This window comes from Haliaeetus leucocephalus, unplaced genomic scaffold (genome assembly GCF_000737465.1).
Source record: "Haliaeetus leucocephalus isolate CR32 unplaced genomic scaffold, Haliaeetus_leucocephalus-4.0 Scaffold83, whole genome shotgun sequence".
In the NCBI taxonomy this organism is placed as follows: Eukaryota; Metazoa; Chordata; class Aves; order Accipitriformes; family Accipitridae; genus Haliaeetus; species Haliaeetus leucocephalus.
In genome coordinates, this window is record NW_010972519.1 from 2,337,402 (window position 1) to 2,355,461 (window position 18,060).

At 43.2% G+C, this 18,060-nt stretch overlaps 1 protein-coding gene across 1 annotated transcript in view; it reads left to right on the top strand.

The window, feature by feature from the left end:
* Positions 1-18,060, top strand: part of AOAH (acyloxyacyl hydrolase (neutrophil)) — an 80,767-nt gene that overhangs the window by 27,001 nt on the left and 35,706 nt on the right. Inside the window, exons 6-12 of the mRNA XM_010582585.1 lie at positions 1,550-1,609; positions 7,447-7,517; positions 9,853-9,913; positions 10,401-10,471; positions 11,682-11,730; positions 12,169-12,217; positions 13,318-13,412. Coding sequence (XP_010580887.1) covers positions 1,550-1,609; positions 7,447-7,517; positions 9,853-9,913; positions 10,401-10,471; positions 11,682-11,730; positions 12,169-12,217; positions 13,318-13,412 — 456 coding nt within the window. The remainder of the gene's footprint in view (positions 1-1,549; positions 1,610-7,446; positions 7,518-9,852; positions 9,914-10,400; positions 10,472-11,681; positions 11,731-12,168; positions 12,218-13,317; positions 13,413-18,060) is intronic.

Genomic DNA, 18,060 nt, shown 5'->3' on the forward strand with positions numbered 1-18,060 from the left:
CATGCTAAATTCTATCCCCAGTAAAAAAATACTGGTAATGGTTGCTTTAAATGCAAATATATGCTGCTTTAATATTCCAAGCTGGCATGCCCGCTGTTCACTAAGGTGCCATCACTCGAGGGATATTTTCTTTTTTTCCAAATGCTTTAATACTACCACTTGGCAAAGCATACTTTTTTCCCCATGTGGAGTTCCTGTAGCTCTAGCCAGATAAATATAAACTTGTGCTAAACTTTACCTCGGAGCCCTCAGACCCAGTTGGTGTTAAGCTAACACTTACATCCTTAGGCTGGGCTGTAGGAGGGACTGATGGCAGGTCATTGTCAGACAGAACAGTTTGTCCTCGCTAACAATTTTGATCAGAAACAAAGTGCTAATATGTTTGTGATACACTGGATTTTTCTTTCCATTTGAAACATTTTCAAAAGTAATTGATTTTTATCTCCTTTTTGTATTTATTTTTTTTTACCAATCCTCAAAGCCTACAGAACAAAAGCAGTTATTCTTTCAGAAAAGAGGGCAAATGGGCAGTATTTTTAGCCTCCTTCATGCTGAATGCTGAGGGGAAGGACAGAGACCATCACAGAGATACTGCCTCACAGATATGACTGTTTGCAAAGGTAGCCTAATAAATGCAGGACAACATATGGGAATTGTCATCACTGAGATGGAAGAATATTGTCCAAAAGTGAAAATGGAGCAGCAGGGGGGAGCACTCTGGTGTTACCCTGCCAAAAGCAAATGCTTTCACCTGAAGTTTGCACCCAAGTCTGCAAGCTGAGCTCATCTCAGGGGTACTCAGCAACTGGCTGTCTCATGAACAGGGCACTCATAGTACAAACTTAAATGACCCCTCCCAGACCCCTGTGACTGTCCTTTTTTTTTTTTTTTTTCCTAAATTGAAGTTGTGAGATCTTCTTTTCCTACGGGAAGATGTGGCTGAATTTAGAATGTGCTATTCATCAGAGCTGTTAAACAGTTGTTAAACATTTTGAAATGCATGAGCATATCTGGGGCATCTCCTCACGTCCGTGGGTGGGAAGAGTCCTTGTGGCAGGAAAACCAGTGTGGTCCTTCTGTGCTGGGGTGAACCTCAGCCAAGTATCACTCTTATCCACCCAAGACCAAATGTTTTCTCTGTACCCTTCCACAGCAAGTCAGACCGACATTGCACGCGTAACCCTCTTTTGGCCATCTAATGGTTGAGTTGTTCTTCTAGCAGGAGTCACTGGAGAAGTCTGTCCTCTGCAGCTCATGCACTGCAGTCAGGATATGAATCTCAGCTCTTCAACTGATCTGGAGTTTTTCTTAGGAAATAAATGATGCCCTGGAGCAAAATAAATGAACTCTTGCAACTGGAGTTTCATAGGCAATGATTGGATAACTGATTGTTAGTCCAATAAAAAGTAACTGATGATGAGTTTGTGGACTCATACATCATTTTTGTGCTGTGACTGATATATTAAAAAAAAGAAAAATGTAGGAAATAGGGAGAAAAATTGGTAGGATACTGATCTGGTTTTTTTTAATTTTGTTCTTGCTCTCCTAGGTAGGACTGAGTGCTGCAATAAGGAAAGCAAAAAGCATTATGAAGACTTCTAAGGATCTGGTAAGAAATCAGTGGCATTAGGGTGTTTTACACTGTACTTGCATTTTATCAGGAGTGAGTCCTCATTTATTTTGCCTAATTGTGAACTCACCTGATCATCACTGAATTGAATGCTGACTCACTCCTGCCTAGTATAGGATCTGCTCTATCAGATGACACTGGGAAGAAGGAGAGGGAGACAATAGAGAAGAAATATGAAAGTATGGGGAGAACAGAAAAAAACTCATGAAAAATGCAGACTGCTTGTAGAGTAGGGATAACTGTCTATATCCATCCAAGACATAAATTTTTGTCTGAAATTCATGCAGCAGCTGAGGATATAATCTGTGAGCTCCATAGTGCAGCTCCACACTGAGACACTCACTTGTACTAGCCCAACTGGCCTTTGCTGCGGCAGCCAGCCTTAAAACAAAATACAAGGAGATGTAGATTTTTAGATTTTCTTACAAAAGCAAGAATTTCCTGCTCAGCCTTGCCCTGTGCTTTTCTGTCCTTCAAACTTCTTGCAGTGTTTATTATTGTTCCTCCTTGTTTCAGGTTTCTTCCTTGTCCCTTGTCATCCCTACCTTGTCCTTATAGCCATATGTAAGAGCCTCATGAACTGAGCCACTGCTTCAGAGCACAGTGACTGACTGCACTTTGGGGTTGTCTGAAACTCAAGCAATGGCCTGAATGCAAATTCTGCACATATTTCCTTTATTTGTGAAAGGCTGCCTTTGCCTCTTAAACTTGAAAACTGGGATTTGAAATCTTTCTGCCTCCACCAGTTTTCAGATTTATAGAGGATGTCTAAAGGGTAGCTGAGAAGGGAAGGACAGCTTTTATTCTGCTGGGTTCACTTACATGAGTCAGCTCAGCCATAGAGTTTGCTTCCCGTTGTCTTCAGGCACTTTATGCAGAGCAAATGTTTTAGCTGTTTGTGAAGAAATTCTTGATACTGCTTCTTCCTGAATCCTTGCTGTGATGCTGCTCACAAAAGTGAAAACTGAGGTGCCTAATTAGCCTTTGGGCAATTGCCAAATTGCCAAGCCAGGGAAATAAACAATGTGCTGAAGAGACAGGTCTCAGCTCCCGCAGAGCAGCAACCAGAGGGATCTTATTCATTTTCCTTCCTATTCAGCGCTGTGCTACTGATGGCCTGAGATTGCCACTCAAATTACATGAAATTTCTAATCCCCTTTGCCCCGAGGTGCAAGTCCACGTTAACACCCGCAGCAAGATTCTCTGAGTCAAAGAGGTCCTCTCTGTTAGCCTGAGCCTGGGCGTCGGTGTGGGGATGAAGAGGGATCAGCATGCAGCCGCTGCCTCCCAGTACACAGGGCTACTTTGCTCCCTTGCTTGTGCTTCTACCCTTGGCATATCAAGCTGTGTCCCTCGCGTGGCCAGCCCCTTCTGGCCTCTGAGGTCCTTTCAGGCTGTCCTGGGTAGGTTGACATGGTTGGCATCAATCTTTGGGAGCAATGGGGTCTCCTTCCAGGTTGCCTCTGCTATCCCATATCCTCAAACCTGCTTATGCCCTGATGCACCTGTATCTCCCTTGCTCTCTATTGCAACGCCCTTAGCCTCTTCCTGCTCCTACTTGCCTATTTAGCAGCAGGAGGGACAAGCAGACTGTGCCTCAGCTAGAAGCAGCAAGGCCTTGGTTATAGTTGGGTTTTTCCAGTCAATGTATTCCTGAACCCACAGTACAGGGCTCAAATTAAAACAAGTATCACGTGGTTGATGGGGCCTCTCCTGCAGTTATTCCTAGCATGTCCCCTATAATGACCCTTGCTGAAACTTATTTTAAAGCTGGAAATGAAAAATAACATTTCTAGAGGCATTACTGTCTCTCGCAACTTCCCCTTCAGCTGGGTTGCAGTTAATTTTACTTCAAATCCAGAAAAAACAATGTAGTAAGAAACACAAAGGAAGATCTCCAGGAGAGGACATGGTGTGTATCACGCCTGCATAAGTCCCATATCCCAGAGAGGTAGCATGTGATGAAATGGTAAGAAAATCACCTGCACAAACTGAATGCTGCCAAATCATGATGTGTTCACCTGCCCAGGCACATAACACATACCAGTGAGCAAGGACCAAAGCAGCTGAGGTGCTCTCCCTGCTTGGGGAGAGGGTTGTCTGGCTGAATGTGTGGGTGAGGATCCAGAACGCTCTGTCTGTGGCAGGACATCTCTGCATCCACACCAGTGGAGAGAGAAAAACATTCACCTGGCTTCTTCTGTGCTCTGGCTCATGCTGGACAGAAATGTTAAATTATATCTGCTCATTCTTCCCATATCTGCTATTTTGGTTGCTTTTGCCCCATTGTACATTTGGGGAAAGCCTGCTGAAGAGGTTCTTGCAAGTTAGCTGTCCCCATCTTTGCTTGGCAGCTGTGTGTGACTGTGCATAAGAGACATGATTATGACTGTTGGTAATGAGAATGGGAGGTCTGTCTGGCTTCCAGGGTGGTTGTATTTACTGGGCATTTCTTAGGATCATTGTGGATTTGGGAAAAAGAAAAGGTATTTTCCAGATGTAGAGATGCAGTGAAAGAGGCTACAACCCCCAAAAATCTAATAAATGTCTCCATTCATTAAAAGTAGTGAGCCATCTGTGAGCGACTGGCTTAAACCAAACACCAAGAAGCATTAGGGGCTCATTATCAATCTTTTTTTGTAAAACCAATTAAAATAATTATGGAAATGTCAGAAGGGAATGTTAACAGGCAAAGACTAAAATACAGTGTTATCAATCACTGTGAGCACTTCTAGCTCTAACTTTTCTTCTGGGTGGAGAAGATACCAAGAGGCATCTTTGAGCAATAGCAGTGAAAGAATGACGAATAGAGTCGTGGCTGTAGCATTTAACAAGAACAAAGCACCATGCATACAATCCTGTCATCACTATGTGGTGCCTGCAACTCACAGCCCAGCAGCAGGAGAAGTGGGAAGCTACGGAGGGAACCAAAAGGGAATTGCAAGGCAGAGGGGGATGTGAACCAGTCTTCTGCCCACCCACCTATGTTACGCAGGGGCAAGTAACCCGCCTCCTCCCAAAACCACATACTGCAATCGTAGCCTGGCTCTGCTGGGAAGGGCCCTGTAGTGCCTGCTCACCTGTGCTCTCCTGCTCTCTCGCTTACACATGCACATGCAAAGATTATCCCTTTTTTTAACCCTGTGCTCCTTGCTATCGTTTGAGAGTAGCCCAAGACACCCTCCAAGAGCAGATGAGCTTCTCTCCTGCACATTCCCAAACAGACCCAAAGCATTCTGTCAACCTCCCGGTCCCATGTGCAGTGGGGACATGTAGGCTGGGGAGCCAGGGGCTGCTGTGCTCCGGGATGCTGCTGCAGCTGGTCCTCAAAGCCTGACTTGACAACACCCATACCACTTCCAGGGCACCATCATGCCAACCGTTCCCACCAAAGTTAGGCAGTCTCTGGGGCTGCAGGATAGTCTTCCTTTGAAACTAACGGAGATCCAGTCAGCAACAATTTTCAAATGACTAGCTGAGAAAGAGGCAGGAAAGATTTTATTCTACTTACAGCAAAGGGTAGACTTTAAATGCAGCCTGTGAGGAGAATGAAAGGAGGTTTTATTTATGTATTTATTTCTTGCAAGCCCTGTAGTTTCTCTTTCTGGTGCAGTTTCAGCTCCGGATGCCTTAACTTCAAAGGCTTTGCATGCTGTCACTTAGGCTGAAGTGAAAAGCCGACAACTCAAATGAAGACACTGCAAGTCTTGCCCTGATGGAAAGCTTTAAGAGCCTCTAGTGCTTTTTTAGGCAGCACTGGGATTAGTCATACATGGAGGAGGTGGGGGAAGTAGTTTGTTTCCTCTTTCCAGGAAGGCATAACATAGGTTTGCAAAGCTCTTTGAGTAAAGCTGGCATCCTGCTTGCCTGCCTCTCGCGCTCTCTGCCTACCTGGCCATACATGCATATGCACACACAGAGAGCAAAGAGGAGGTCTGCGTACCTGCCATGCTGCAGGACATAGCCCTGAGGCAGCCAGGCTGGCAGGGAGCTTAAATACAGAGTTGCAGAGGGATGGGGAAGAGCACAGGGCAGCTGGAGCCGCAGCGGTGGGACCAGGTTGACCTTTCAGCTCAAGGAAAGTCCCCTGCTCCCTGATTGCTTTTGGCCGTTTCTATCCACTTCTTCTGTGCTTGTGTTCTGGTTTCTCCTTTGACTCTACCAACACCCCATCTACCTCATGGCCCCCTCCAGGTTGGTGTGACACCAGCTTTGTCATTTGAGTGTTGGATAGAGCTGAAGACAGTTAATTGGTGGGAGTTTTTTGCAGGTTTCTTGTCTCTTGTCTCCCCGACTTGCCTCCTTTTTTTCTCCTTTGATTTCTCTATTGTACCCTTCAGAAAGTGCACTGCTACAGCTCCATCTCCACTGCAGGTCTCCCCCACAAGGTACCACTCTTCTTCATCTTCACCTTGCTGCTTGGTCACTTCAGCCACCAGTGCAAATGTTGGCTACCAAGTTTGTACTAGGGCTTCTACCCCCTCTTCACTACCCCAAACCTCCTCTCCACATTGAGATCCTGGCCATGACATATCGCTGTGGGTGACCTCCTGCTCTGGGCAGCACGAGACCCTCATGTCCATCATCCCTTGTTACATTTCCAAACAAACACCTTCCTGCCTTCCCTGGAGCTGCAGGGCAATGCCCTGCGCACGGTGGCACCACTGCCTTACTCCCCTGCCCCCTCAAAGTTCTCCTTAGCCTTTCATTGTCCTCTCCTGAGCTGTATCCAGCCTCTATCTTCTGTTTTATGTTAGATTTGGGTTGTAATCTTGTTAGGGCAAGGACCATCTTATTTTTTTTTCTATGTATATAAAGTGTGTAACACAAGGGAGTTGGTCCAAGGACAGAGCTGTGCGTGCTATGGCCATATAAATAATTACCCTTCTTTGCATAAAATTATGAGTATGCCCCTCTGCTCCATATTTGCATGCTGAATGCAGCCTTAGTGAATACGGTTAATTAGACTGTGCACTGACTAGCCCTCTATATTTATAGACCACTTGAATGCCCTCAGTGTTTAAAGACCACCTGAACTTACAGTGAAGCCACATGAGCAGCATGTTTGTGGGACCGCTTGCCATTGCAGCGCAATGTTTCCATAACTTGAGCATTCATTCGGAGGCTCTCTTTCAGCTTCTGAAGTCTCCTCACTACCTGGAACCTCAACAGGATTGGCCCATGGCTATGGTCTACTAACGTTGAAAGAGTTTATCCTGCAGCAGCTGTCTTCTACAGCTTGCAGGTCTGGCCAAGATAAAATCTAGTTATGAGATTTCCAGGTAAAAATCTCATTAAAAAAACATGGGCATCCTATACACATGCTGGATCCTCCTATTTCTCCTCTCTTTGGGGTTATTCCTGACCTTTGGCTTATCCACCCCTCCCCGAGCATGCAGAAACCAGCCTCATGGCCCACAATGGGTTGCTTTCAGTAGTTTCACTCTAAGTGTCAGATACCGTTCTGTTTATCAAACATGAGAACAGTAATTTTTACAAAGAATGAAAAAAATAACTTGGCTACATGAGAGGAGACAGTTTCACAGGAGCTTCTTCCTTCCTTTTTAATTTTGCTGCTCTTTGAAAGAAAGAGTAGTTGGTTTGTAAAATGTTCAGTCAAAATCCTTAAGTTGACTGCTGTGTCAGGTCTAAATCCTCTGGCATGTAGCATCCTTAATGGTGTCACTGGCGTTTTCAGATGCTTCTAGGCAGAAAATACATGATGTAGCTCTGGACTTTACTGCAACAGAATATCCCAAGCCACGCCGCCTCTATGAACTAATGCATCCATCTTCTTTTATTTTCTTCCCCTCCAGAAAAGCTTCACGGGGTTCTCAAGTGTATGTGCATTTCCTCTTCTGGCTAACCTGTGTGAGAAGATTAAATAGTATGTATAAAGTTTTCAGTCCTTAACCAGAAACAGAATATGGTACATTTGTTTCCTTCAAAAAAATCATCCTCAGTTAACAAAGCTTCCTATACTTTACTTCTGTTGGTTTCTTTATTAAAACCACTGTCCAGGTAGCATAGATGGAGGCTGCACAGAGTTCAGGTAAGTAAGATTCCTCAGAGGGATCCCTGTGCTTTTTCAGTACTTAAAAAATTTGCATAATTTTAGCAGGTCCTAGACATCAAATATATGACACACTCAAAGATATGACACCTCCAAGAGGGAGCCAATTTTCTCCTGAGATTTCCTGAGCCCAAAAGACTTCTCCATTCCCTTTGTTCACCCAGTTGTGGTGCCCATGGCTCAGCGCAGGAAGGCCACCAGCACCCATATAACTCTGTGAGGAACATGAATTAAGTGGCAGTTGTAAAGTGTAGGATGATCTCAAGGTATTTAAGAAAGCTGGGTGGATGGTGGACAGGAAAAACAACTGATGGCAGTGCTGACTTTGAGTCAGTTTCTGAGAAAGGCTGAGGACATCAGCTGGGCTATTACTCCTAAAGCATATTTGTCAATGTTCTCCAAGGAGTTGGAGGAGGAGTCAAGCAAATCTAAGAATAAATCAGTATTATCAGCAGTGTATTTTGACCGACTTCACTGCCAAGACTAACTTGCTCACCTATTTCTGCTCATTTAATTGAAACTGGAAATATCAGGAGTTTATCAGGAATGGATTGATTAACATGAAACATCTTGTAAGTGCCTTTGAAATGTAAGTCAGAACAAATAATCTGAGTTTGAGCCCTGCAGACAGTGGAAGCAGGAATCAAATTGTATATCATATGTGGGATCGAATGCGTTCAACTCTTCTGATCTATCTCTCTCATGCACTCTCTCTCACTCTCTTTGGTTTTCTCTTTCTTCTTTCTGTAGCTACAAAACCCAAGTTTGGCAGTTGGACTTTTTTAGCTGGTCTGGATCTGTGCCAGTTCCTTGCAGCTGAACCTTACTGCAGAGAAGAAGTAGCCCAAAGCAGCACGTGGAAATTATTGATTACAGACAGAATAAGGATTACAAGCCCCACCAGGAGTGCATGTCACCTGTCTCCTCTGTATTTTTTCTTATCCTGATGCTCATACAGTCTGAGGATTCCACCCTCATTTAACCTACTTGGTCTCTGAGCCAGGTTCAACATCTCTTATGAGTTCCAAAGGTTGGAAAAACTTGGAATGAAAACCTTCCAAGGAAAGGCTGAGTAGCATATCATTCAAAGAGTGTTGCCTGCTGGGCCAAATATGAAAGGCTGCTCAATGCAGGTGAGCTGAGCTGTGTCCCATAGCCAAAGAGAGGTGCCATGCTTGGGCAGCACCATGTGAAAGCTAGCATGTGTCCAAGCTAAAAAGGAAGAGGCACAGAGCTGACACCATCATTTTAACATCTGCTTCAGGTATTGCTAAAACCTATAGGATTGCTGGAAACAAAAGTCACAATGGAAAAAAAAGATGTAATTTTCAAAGCTTAATGTAATTAAGCACTGTGGGGGACCACTGAGGGCTCAGGTCTCCATTGCTCAAATCAAGGTAAAATACTTTTCTCAAATATGTTTCAGCATGGCCAGAAGTTTGTGAGATTAGGTACAGAAATTGCAAGATGAGACTCTGATCCTCAGTTAAAGCATAAGACCACCTGTGAATTCAGCGTGTATGGTCCTTCTTCATATTAAATCTACTTTTACCCTATAAAATAAGCATTTTGTGTGTGTGTAGTTGCAGCCTGGCATGCAAACTGCAAGTTTTCTAGACTGAACACAACAGGAGAGAGATGGTGTAGACTTGAGGGGTGAATATGAGAACGGGTATTTGCCATTTGTTTTAAACAAAAGAAGGAGGTTAGTCTCCATCAGCACGAGGACCCATTCTGCAGCTCTTTCCCAGGTAGAAGGATTTCCATTAGTTTTTCATATCTGGCAGATTTGCAAGGTCTGCCAGGCTGAGTGTAGTATTTATTTAAAAAAAAATAATTATAGTTACTTTTACCACAGATTTGATGTCCTAGTTTGTTTTAGAGACTAAAGGTTTGACATTGCAGCCATACAGGAGTCCATCAGCCTCACCTCCAGAGCTCAGTCAGCAGATATTGAAAGAAATCAGAATTTGCTCCTTCGGACAGAATCTCTTTGCTGAAGTACAAGCACAGAGCTAAAACTGAATATGGAGCCATGAACGACATGCCAGCTATTATCTATTCTGTACGCTTTACCATGTTCTTTTCTTTCTGAACAGGTTCCCTTCCATATGTTAACATTGCATTTGTTGTTTCTGGTTTTTTACAGTGTTATGAGACATAAACTGCCTTTTGAAGATTTTGATGGAGATAAATTTAGTACTTTCCCGGTAAGCAAAGCCTTTGGTATAGTAATGCCGTGATAATGAGAATGTCTATGGGATTCCTCTTACTTTCTGCAAAGCCTTATTCATTCATGTGAAAATAGGTATAGGAATGAAGTGAATGGTGGCTTTGGGGTTTTTTTCTGGATGAAAAAACAATCATTCATTTATGCCACCTGGGGAGATGCACACATAAAGCTGTGCTCCCTGCCGAAGCAAATTACTCTGCTGCTGAGTGGTCTGTTTACCAAATTAATAAGAGGTGAAATAAAGTCATATAAGAAAAACAAATTAAATTGCCAGCTTGCCTTATTTCTGCACCAAAGTGTGCAAGGTGTCATTTATTAAAGCTTAGCAAAGTGGCTCTGAAATACAACCCATTTACTGGGTTTTATTCCTACACCTTGAGTTAGATTCTCATTTTAGATATTTTAAATTAAAAGTGCAAAAGTAACAATGACCATCCTATCTGTGTGCTTCTCCTGGCTTTTAGACATTGAGGGGCTATCACTGGCGAGGCAGAGACTGCAATGACAAAAACACCACTGTGTACCCTGGCAGACGGTAAAGCTTTTAATTATTTTAAAGGCTTCCTAATAATTGTGGCTTCTTGAAGAATGAGCTCCAGATTTTGTTTTGGCCATACTCTAAGGGAGCACGTCACTGCTTGTTGCTTGATTTTGCTGTGATGGAGACAAGCGGGGATGATCGAGACCAGAGATGAGGTGTGTTAGCAAGGGTGGTGCACAGGTTTCTTTCCTTTCTCTGAAGCATCTGCAGCCAAAATTAATCAGACAGAATGAAGGTGGAGAGGGAAACCAAGTGGCTGAGGCTTACAAGCCTTATGCCACTTGAGCTAATGCAGGCTCTGCCTACTTTAGGGAGCAGGAGGGTGGGAGGGCGAAACAGTGGTGCTCCAGCATCCAATCCTCATGTTATGTTGGTGGAAATGTAGAGCTAAATATGTGCCCTTCTCAGCGAATATCTTCTAGGTGAATACCTGCCAGCTGCCTGAGCATGGACTTCCATGCACACCTGAAACAGCGAGCACAGCCAGTCATAACAGCGTGGCCTTGGTCCCTCGCTCTTGCTATTCTACCCTGTGCTCAAAATACTCTTTCAAAAATAGAGCTCTCCTCTACCATGGGTTTGTTAAGAAGTTGTTAACCAGGACTGTTTTTAAAGCCTGGGCGTTAACCGGTTTAGATTAAATAGATAAACTGAGTTTAAGTGTGTGGGTTTGGAAGAATTATGTGCCATCAGCCTGGGCAGCACAGCTGCGTTAGCTGAAATGGGCTTACAGGGTCCGTGTGTAGTGCTGGACTGAATAGATGGAGTCTCCCTGTAAAAGAGGCCTGAGCTAATTATACTGTGTTATGGGCCAGAGCAAATCCTCATTACCCGGCACTGAATTTGGGGTGAGGGGCTTGGTGGATTTCAGTGAACACTTAAAAGCGATGAAAAGGGCAAGGAAAAAGGGTCTGCCTTCTGCAAAAATCATCCCCATTCACTTCACCTCACTGAATATGCAGACTAAAAGGGTAAGTTTTATTCAGCAACTTCCAGTATTAACTTTAAATTAATATTGCATTTTGCTGGGAAAAATTGCCTCTCGTGGATTCAAAGAGGGGAAAAAAAAACCTTCTGTGCAGAAAGGAATTTCTAATTATTTTATATTCTTAGTGAAAATTGGCACAAAGGCTCCGATTTGCTTAAAAGCCCCTCTTGCTTTATTTTCTGTAACGCTGTATATTCTTTTGTAACTCTGTTTTAGTCCTGATAATTGGGATGTGAAAAGTGACTCTAACTGCAATGGCATATGGGTAAGTAAATGAAGTTGCATCTTGTACTTCCTTCCTGATTGCTGCTTCTCTTTTTTCCTCCTTTTGAATTAGTCTGCAAATGTTTCCTTTATATTTATTCTGGTTTATTAACTGATTTGGATTACTCCTATTTATTTACTGCCTTTGATATTCCAAGTAATAAAACTGTATTTATTAAAAACTAAGGAAACAAAGGGGAAGCAGTTATGAGTGAAGTTTGTTTATTAATGCTTACAATTATTTAAATTATAGCTATTATAATTAATTTAAATGTACATATACTTATTAAAATAAGGTAATGGAAAGCATGATTATTGTGATGCTGTGCTTCCTGCAGGCAAACATTCAAGAAGAACTAAATTCTCAGCCTCTGTTTTGCACTGCCATTTTTCAGGCGCTAGATAGATACTATCATCTGCCCCTTCTCTCCTCCAACAGGGCGTGGATCCAAAAGATGGAATTCCCTACGAGGAGAAATTCTGCAAAGGTAAATCTTTCCAGTCAGTACAAGATACAATGTGTCTTTTGTATTAATTTCATAAATATTTTAATATTTTCACAGTCATTGCCAATGTAAGGGAAAGACAACTTCATGGAAAGGAAAAATGGCAAAATCTTTTTTTTTTTTTACTTGAAAACGGGCAAAGATGAAACGTGAAAAGCACAGGCTACTTGTAGTTTCCTGTTAAAAGCCAGTTGAATTATTAAGTTGAAATACATAGGTCAGGAACAGCAGCAAACAGAGATGTCACCTCTGCATCTTCTGTGCTACCTGAAGCCTAACCCAGAGGATTCAGGAGAGCAGTTTAATCTCTGTGTGGGTCCAGTTTGACCCATTGCCGTAAATACCAGCAATCAGGAATGATGCTGATTCTTTTCTGGAGAAGGCCTTAAAGAGCTGAACTGGTGACATCAGCTGATCTCCCTGACAGCCATGTGGGTGCCTGTGTATACACATATGCACAAGTAACACACCTACTAAACAGCCGTGACTACCGGTTGCTGTTCACCTTGCCTGACATTTAAATCAGCATCCTGGGGATGAACCATAGCCTGGCAAGACTTTTCAACATTTTTAGATGAAAGGCAATCTACAAATGCTAAGTAACATTAATTATAAACCAGCCAGATTGTTCCAGTAGAAATACTCGTATGAGTAATGCATCCACCACCCAGTTCTGTTATAAAGAGCTTTGAGCAATTTCCTGAATTATCTGATTTCCCTAAATGTTTAAGTACTTTTTAATGCATATTCTATGGCTAGTAAAAATAAATGTTGGCTGCACAGAAGAATCTCTGCTGAAATAACCCATCCATCCTTGAATACAACCGAGAATTTTTCTGATTAGCTCCGTTTTTCACACCCAGTCCCCAGTTGTTCCTCTAGGGTTGTTGGCATATGCCTGTTAGTCAGTTTTTGCTGCAGATGGAGCAAAAAATCCCACTGCAGGGTCTGAACATTTCAGCTATGTGAAGAGTGGTGTAGCCAGTTGCCTCTGACTCCATCAGTTGCCATTGCTGTTGTTCTCCATGCTCTGTTTCACTTTGCTCTTTCTGCTCTTGCGACTAATAAAATGTGTTAATTAGGTGCAGACTCACAAGGGGTTGTGCTGTTGGGAGACTCAGCCGGCGCTCACTTCCACATCCCTCCCGAGTGGATGACCGTCATGCAGATGTCAGCGGTGAGGAATCACGTTTGGGTTGCTGAAACCACTCTGCTGCTGATTGCCATTTGCTTTCTCCCCTGTGCCACAGGTTGCCAAAGGGAAACAAGTGCAAAATGCCTCATTGCACTGGAATTTATAGTTATGGTCTCACATGTGTCATTCCTCTCCTGCAGCTGCTCTTCTGAAGATAAAAAAGCATAGCCCTGCACTACTGCTGCTCCTCTGACATCTGTGCAATTGGGTCAGGGAAGAGTTTGGCTTCAGTGGCCCAGTGCTGCGCCAGACACACAAACCAGGACATCTGCCTTTCCATGCACATGCCCATGGCTCAAGGAGACCCATGCTGTCTGTGGGATCAGTCCTGCTGTTAGCAGGCTCATTGGTACGGCTCCTTGCTGTGCAAGTGTTGCAGAAGTGACCCTGCTGACAGTCAGGGAACTTCTGTTTTCAGCATCTGGCTTTGAAATGATGTGTCCTGGATTGTTTTCCCTCATCTGTAGCATATGTGCAATAGGTCTAGTAACTCCAGTGTTCAGGCTCTGAGGCTTGTTGAACAAATACATCTGCAGGTGTTCGAGGGTCATCCAAGGGTTTATGATGGACTTGTCCTAAAGGAAAGAATTTCTGTAGTGACTGTAAAATATCACTACCACACTGTTGTCTATCTTTGGGCAGTATCCCAGCACTTCCCATTTTCAAACAACAACAAAATGTGCCTGACTGTGAATTATGCTGAGCCTCAGCTGTTGCAGTTCACTGGCATGGAATGAAATAATTGAGGGGAAAAGATCATTCTAGCACACTGCAATTAGGGGGTGGAGATAAACACACAGGTATGCTTCTGTCCTTCACTCTTGTTTCTTATTCCGAGCCGGTGTCACTGCCTAGCTAGGGAGGACTGTGTGTTGTCTTTCTCTGCACAAGGGTCTGTTGCATGGGGGTGAGTGGATCGTCATTGCCCACTTTCCCTAGTGAAAACCTGTTACTCTTCCACTGGCCTCTGTGGAAGAAGGATATAGACATTTTCTGGAGAACAATACTTATTCCAAAATGTCAGTTGTTATAGTGCTGTTGGAGGTCTGAGAATTTCATGTATTTTCCCCCTTTTCCTCCCAGAACTGAGCTGATTTAAATGTTGCAGATTAGCAGTTGTTTTCCTTTGTTAAACGTTTATGAGCAACAATTAGACAAATGACACTGATGACAGAGCTGATGATGAGCATAATAAATTAGCACTAATGATAACTGAGATTATCTTGTCTAATAAAGATAGTAATAATACTGATAGTGATGATGATTCTGGCAGTAACGCTGGTAGCAGAGCCATGTAGGCAAGAACAGTTTTAGACTATGTCAGCATTTTATTATCACTGTAATGAAGGTTTAGAAAGCATTTCTCTTACTTGAAGCTTGCTGGTCCTCTAGCTGGATGGCTCAAGGAGTGCAGATTATAAAGTGAGTTTTGATGGCACCTTGTTACTGTTTGATGGGTGTAGAGCATCTTGCACAGGAAGGCAACTGGTGCTCACTGTGTAAGGCCCAACAAATATATGCTCTCAGTGCTCAACTGTCTGGCCAGCATGTGGGGAAGTTCAAGGACTGGTTGGAAAGGGAGAAGTGGGCTGCTTTCCTTTGCAGAAGGGGTGACTCTAGATTAGAGCTAATGCCCTGCACTGGGGCAAGGAGGGCAAAGAGAGACATGTTCATTCTCTGGCCTTTCGTAGTCACTCCACTCAGTGTATATAAAAATAAAAGGAGTTAAGACATCACTGGAATTGGAGAATCTAAATACAACATATGAGTGAAAAAGAAGCCTGGGCTTCACACGCAGACCCAGAGCTGTCGCAAAGCAGTCCTGGAAGAGAGGTCTCTCATGCACCAGTACAAGGCGCTGGGGCTGGCTTCTGTTCTGAGCCCAGTAAGAAAGGGATGCATTAAAGTATTGCTTAAAATACCACTTATTGGAGCTAGCAGAAGATGACAAAAAGAGGATAGTATAGATAACCTTATGTCCCTTCAGGCGTTGGGCACCCTGAGCTGGGCAGCATCAGACAGACCTCTGACAGGGGTATGGCAGTAATGTAGCGGAACTTGGAAAAGTTGGTTATAGCTACCCAGGACAGAGCAGGGCTAGGCTAATTACCTTGCAGGAAACACACCCCTCCTACACCTAGCTGAGCTCTATGGTAGTGCACTGCACAGCCACCCAGGTGTCTGGGGTACATGAGGTACAGGAGAGGAAAGAACAGGTTCTTTTCTAGGACTATTTGCAGGCTTTCCTACTGACCTGGCAAAAGTACAGCAGTTACTTAAATATTAATGCAGATATACAGAGAGGTCAGTCATATAAAAAACCTAGTATCTCTGTTTAAACTCTAGCAATAGTACAAAGTTATTTAATTTGCAGCTCACTCTTAGGTAAGAAAGTTGAGCACAAAAGTGCTAGCAAAAAAACTTCAGAGCTAATTCAGACTTTGTTACTGCCTCTTCCTCTCACTTGTACTCTGTGTCTTGCTTTCTATGTGTAGAATGACAATAGCAACAATTTAGCTGCCTTGGGGTTGTGAAGGTGCAATACTGTTGTCTCCTGATGTGTAGTATTAAATACCACTGGGAAATACCCTTCATCTGTAGGTTTAATTAACAAATTAACTGGCTTCAATCCTTTTCCAGTGCAAGGCCTTCCTCAAGGAGAATTTCTAAGCACATCCAGGGACGGTTTTGTGACTAAAGAGAGTGCAGAGAGGCTATGTCCTAATCTCACAGAAAACATCCTTAATCTGTGACCACAGCAAGAATTTGAAGTTAGGGCTCTGAGAGGGGAGGATAAACCTCATGTACGTGCTGTTCAGCTGTGCTGTCAAACTCAAGGCACTTCACTTTGATTCTGCCAAAATTTCTTTCGTAAGACACACATAAAAATTAGTTTATCAAATGGTTTTCTCTACAGTCAATACTAGAGTCAGTTCAAAGCTTTAATTGCCATTTCAATGGAATCTCAACCCTCTACATGGAATTCCAAGAAGGACTTCCCCCCCGACCCCGTCAGGATTTTTATCGTATGTACAAGGAAAAAGTTGTGTGCCTGTTAATTCAGATTTATTAAGTGTATTATTTTATTACTTTAATGTTTTTCTGTTTTTTTATGTATCTATTTTATATACTTGATCTATTTAATATATTTCTTATTTATATTTATCCTTATACATGTTCACATACACAAGTGTTTACATATACAAGTGTAAATTGAAATTTACATGTGGTAACAATGCTGTGGACCCTTCTGTTAATCAGCACCACATCAGTGGGAGCTGTTAATTCCTGTTTTAAAGCCAATTAGGTGGGGAAATAGTTTCTCAGGAGAGATCCTGAGAATTTAGTTACGAGGATCTTCAGAATGGTTGCTTCCCCTGATTATGCTGCACATAGCCTACCATGCAAAGGAGCAGTAACAATGAGTGAGGGAAGAAAAAGAATGTGAATGAGAAATTTCTGAACTGAAGCAGGCTCAAGATGTCATTCAGGTAGCCAGATGATTAGCATGAGGGTGACCGGATGGGTATTTGGGCTGAACAGCTTTGGAATTCAGATACCTGCACCATCATCTCAAAGACTGTTGTTGGGAAGCTGTTATATACTGGATTTTGGATTTCCCTGTATAATCAGGAACTTACTGCCCTCTTAGCATTGGCATCTCACAGGGTAATAATCCACCTGTGTAATCCAGCGCAGGGGGACATGCTTCTGTCATACATCCCATGTGAAGGAATGCATCAAGTTGCATCATTCACTTGCCCATATCAAGTCCCCTAATTCCTTCCTGGTCTTCCTGTTTTCTTAAACTTAAGTGACCAAATGCAGAGACCTGAATCATGTTCCTGCATTAGTCAAGGAGGCTGTTTTGGAGGGGGGACTTGCAAGCATCTGAGGACCAGCCCGCCTGCACTGACACAGCTGTGGGCACTCCCAGCCCATTTCATCTGTCACGTGCGCTGAGACATACACTATAGCAGAGTGGGGGCTTATGATTCCCAGTGCTGTTTCTAAAGACTTTACCTAGGAGCCAGTCACAAATACAGTTATCATCCCTCTTAGAGTATGTTCTTCCCACAAAGAGTGTACGAAGACACTACTTGGTGTGGAAAATGTCCATCACAAGGTGGACACACCTTTGAAAGCTGTAGCTCAGGCATGTTATTTCTCCAGTTAAAAAAATCCCCAAATAACAAAAAAAACCCATCCCACCCTATGTAGCCCTAGGGGGAGTCGCAGGTACCTTGATTTTGAAGTTTTTGACCAAGCTGGTACTGCTGTGTCCCAAAGTCTACCCTACAAGAATCTAGCTGAGGTACAGCAACACAGAGAAAAATTATGTTGGGACCATCACTGAGGATACTTGCCTTCATGTTCCTGCAGAGGCAGCTGAGCACATGGCTCTGTCCTTAACCTGCCATCACTCCAGTAAATCCCCAAACACCCAGAGTACAATGACAAGAAGAGAATTATACAGCTGGAAGAAGGGGATGAATCAACTTTATTTTGGCTTTCTTCTTGTCAATAGGTTTGGGGGTTGCCAGGCTTTTCTTCTTTTAAAAGGTTCAGCAAGACTTGAGCTGAATGTTCATTCCTTTGACCTGAAAATTTGGACACTGAAAATGAAGTG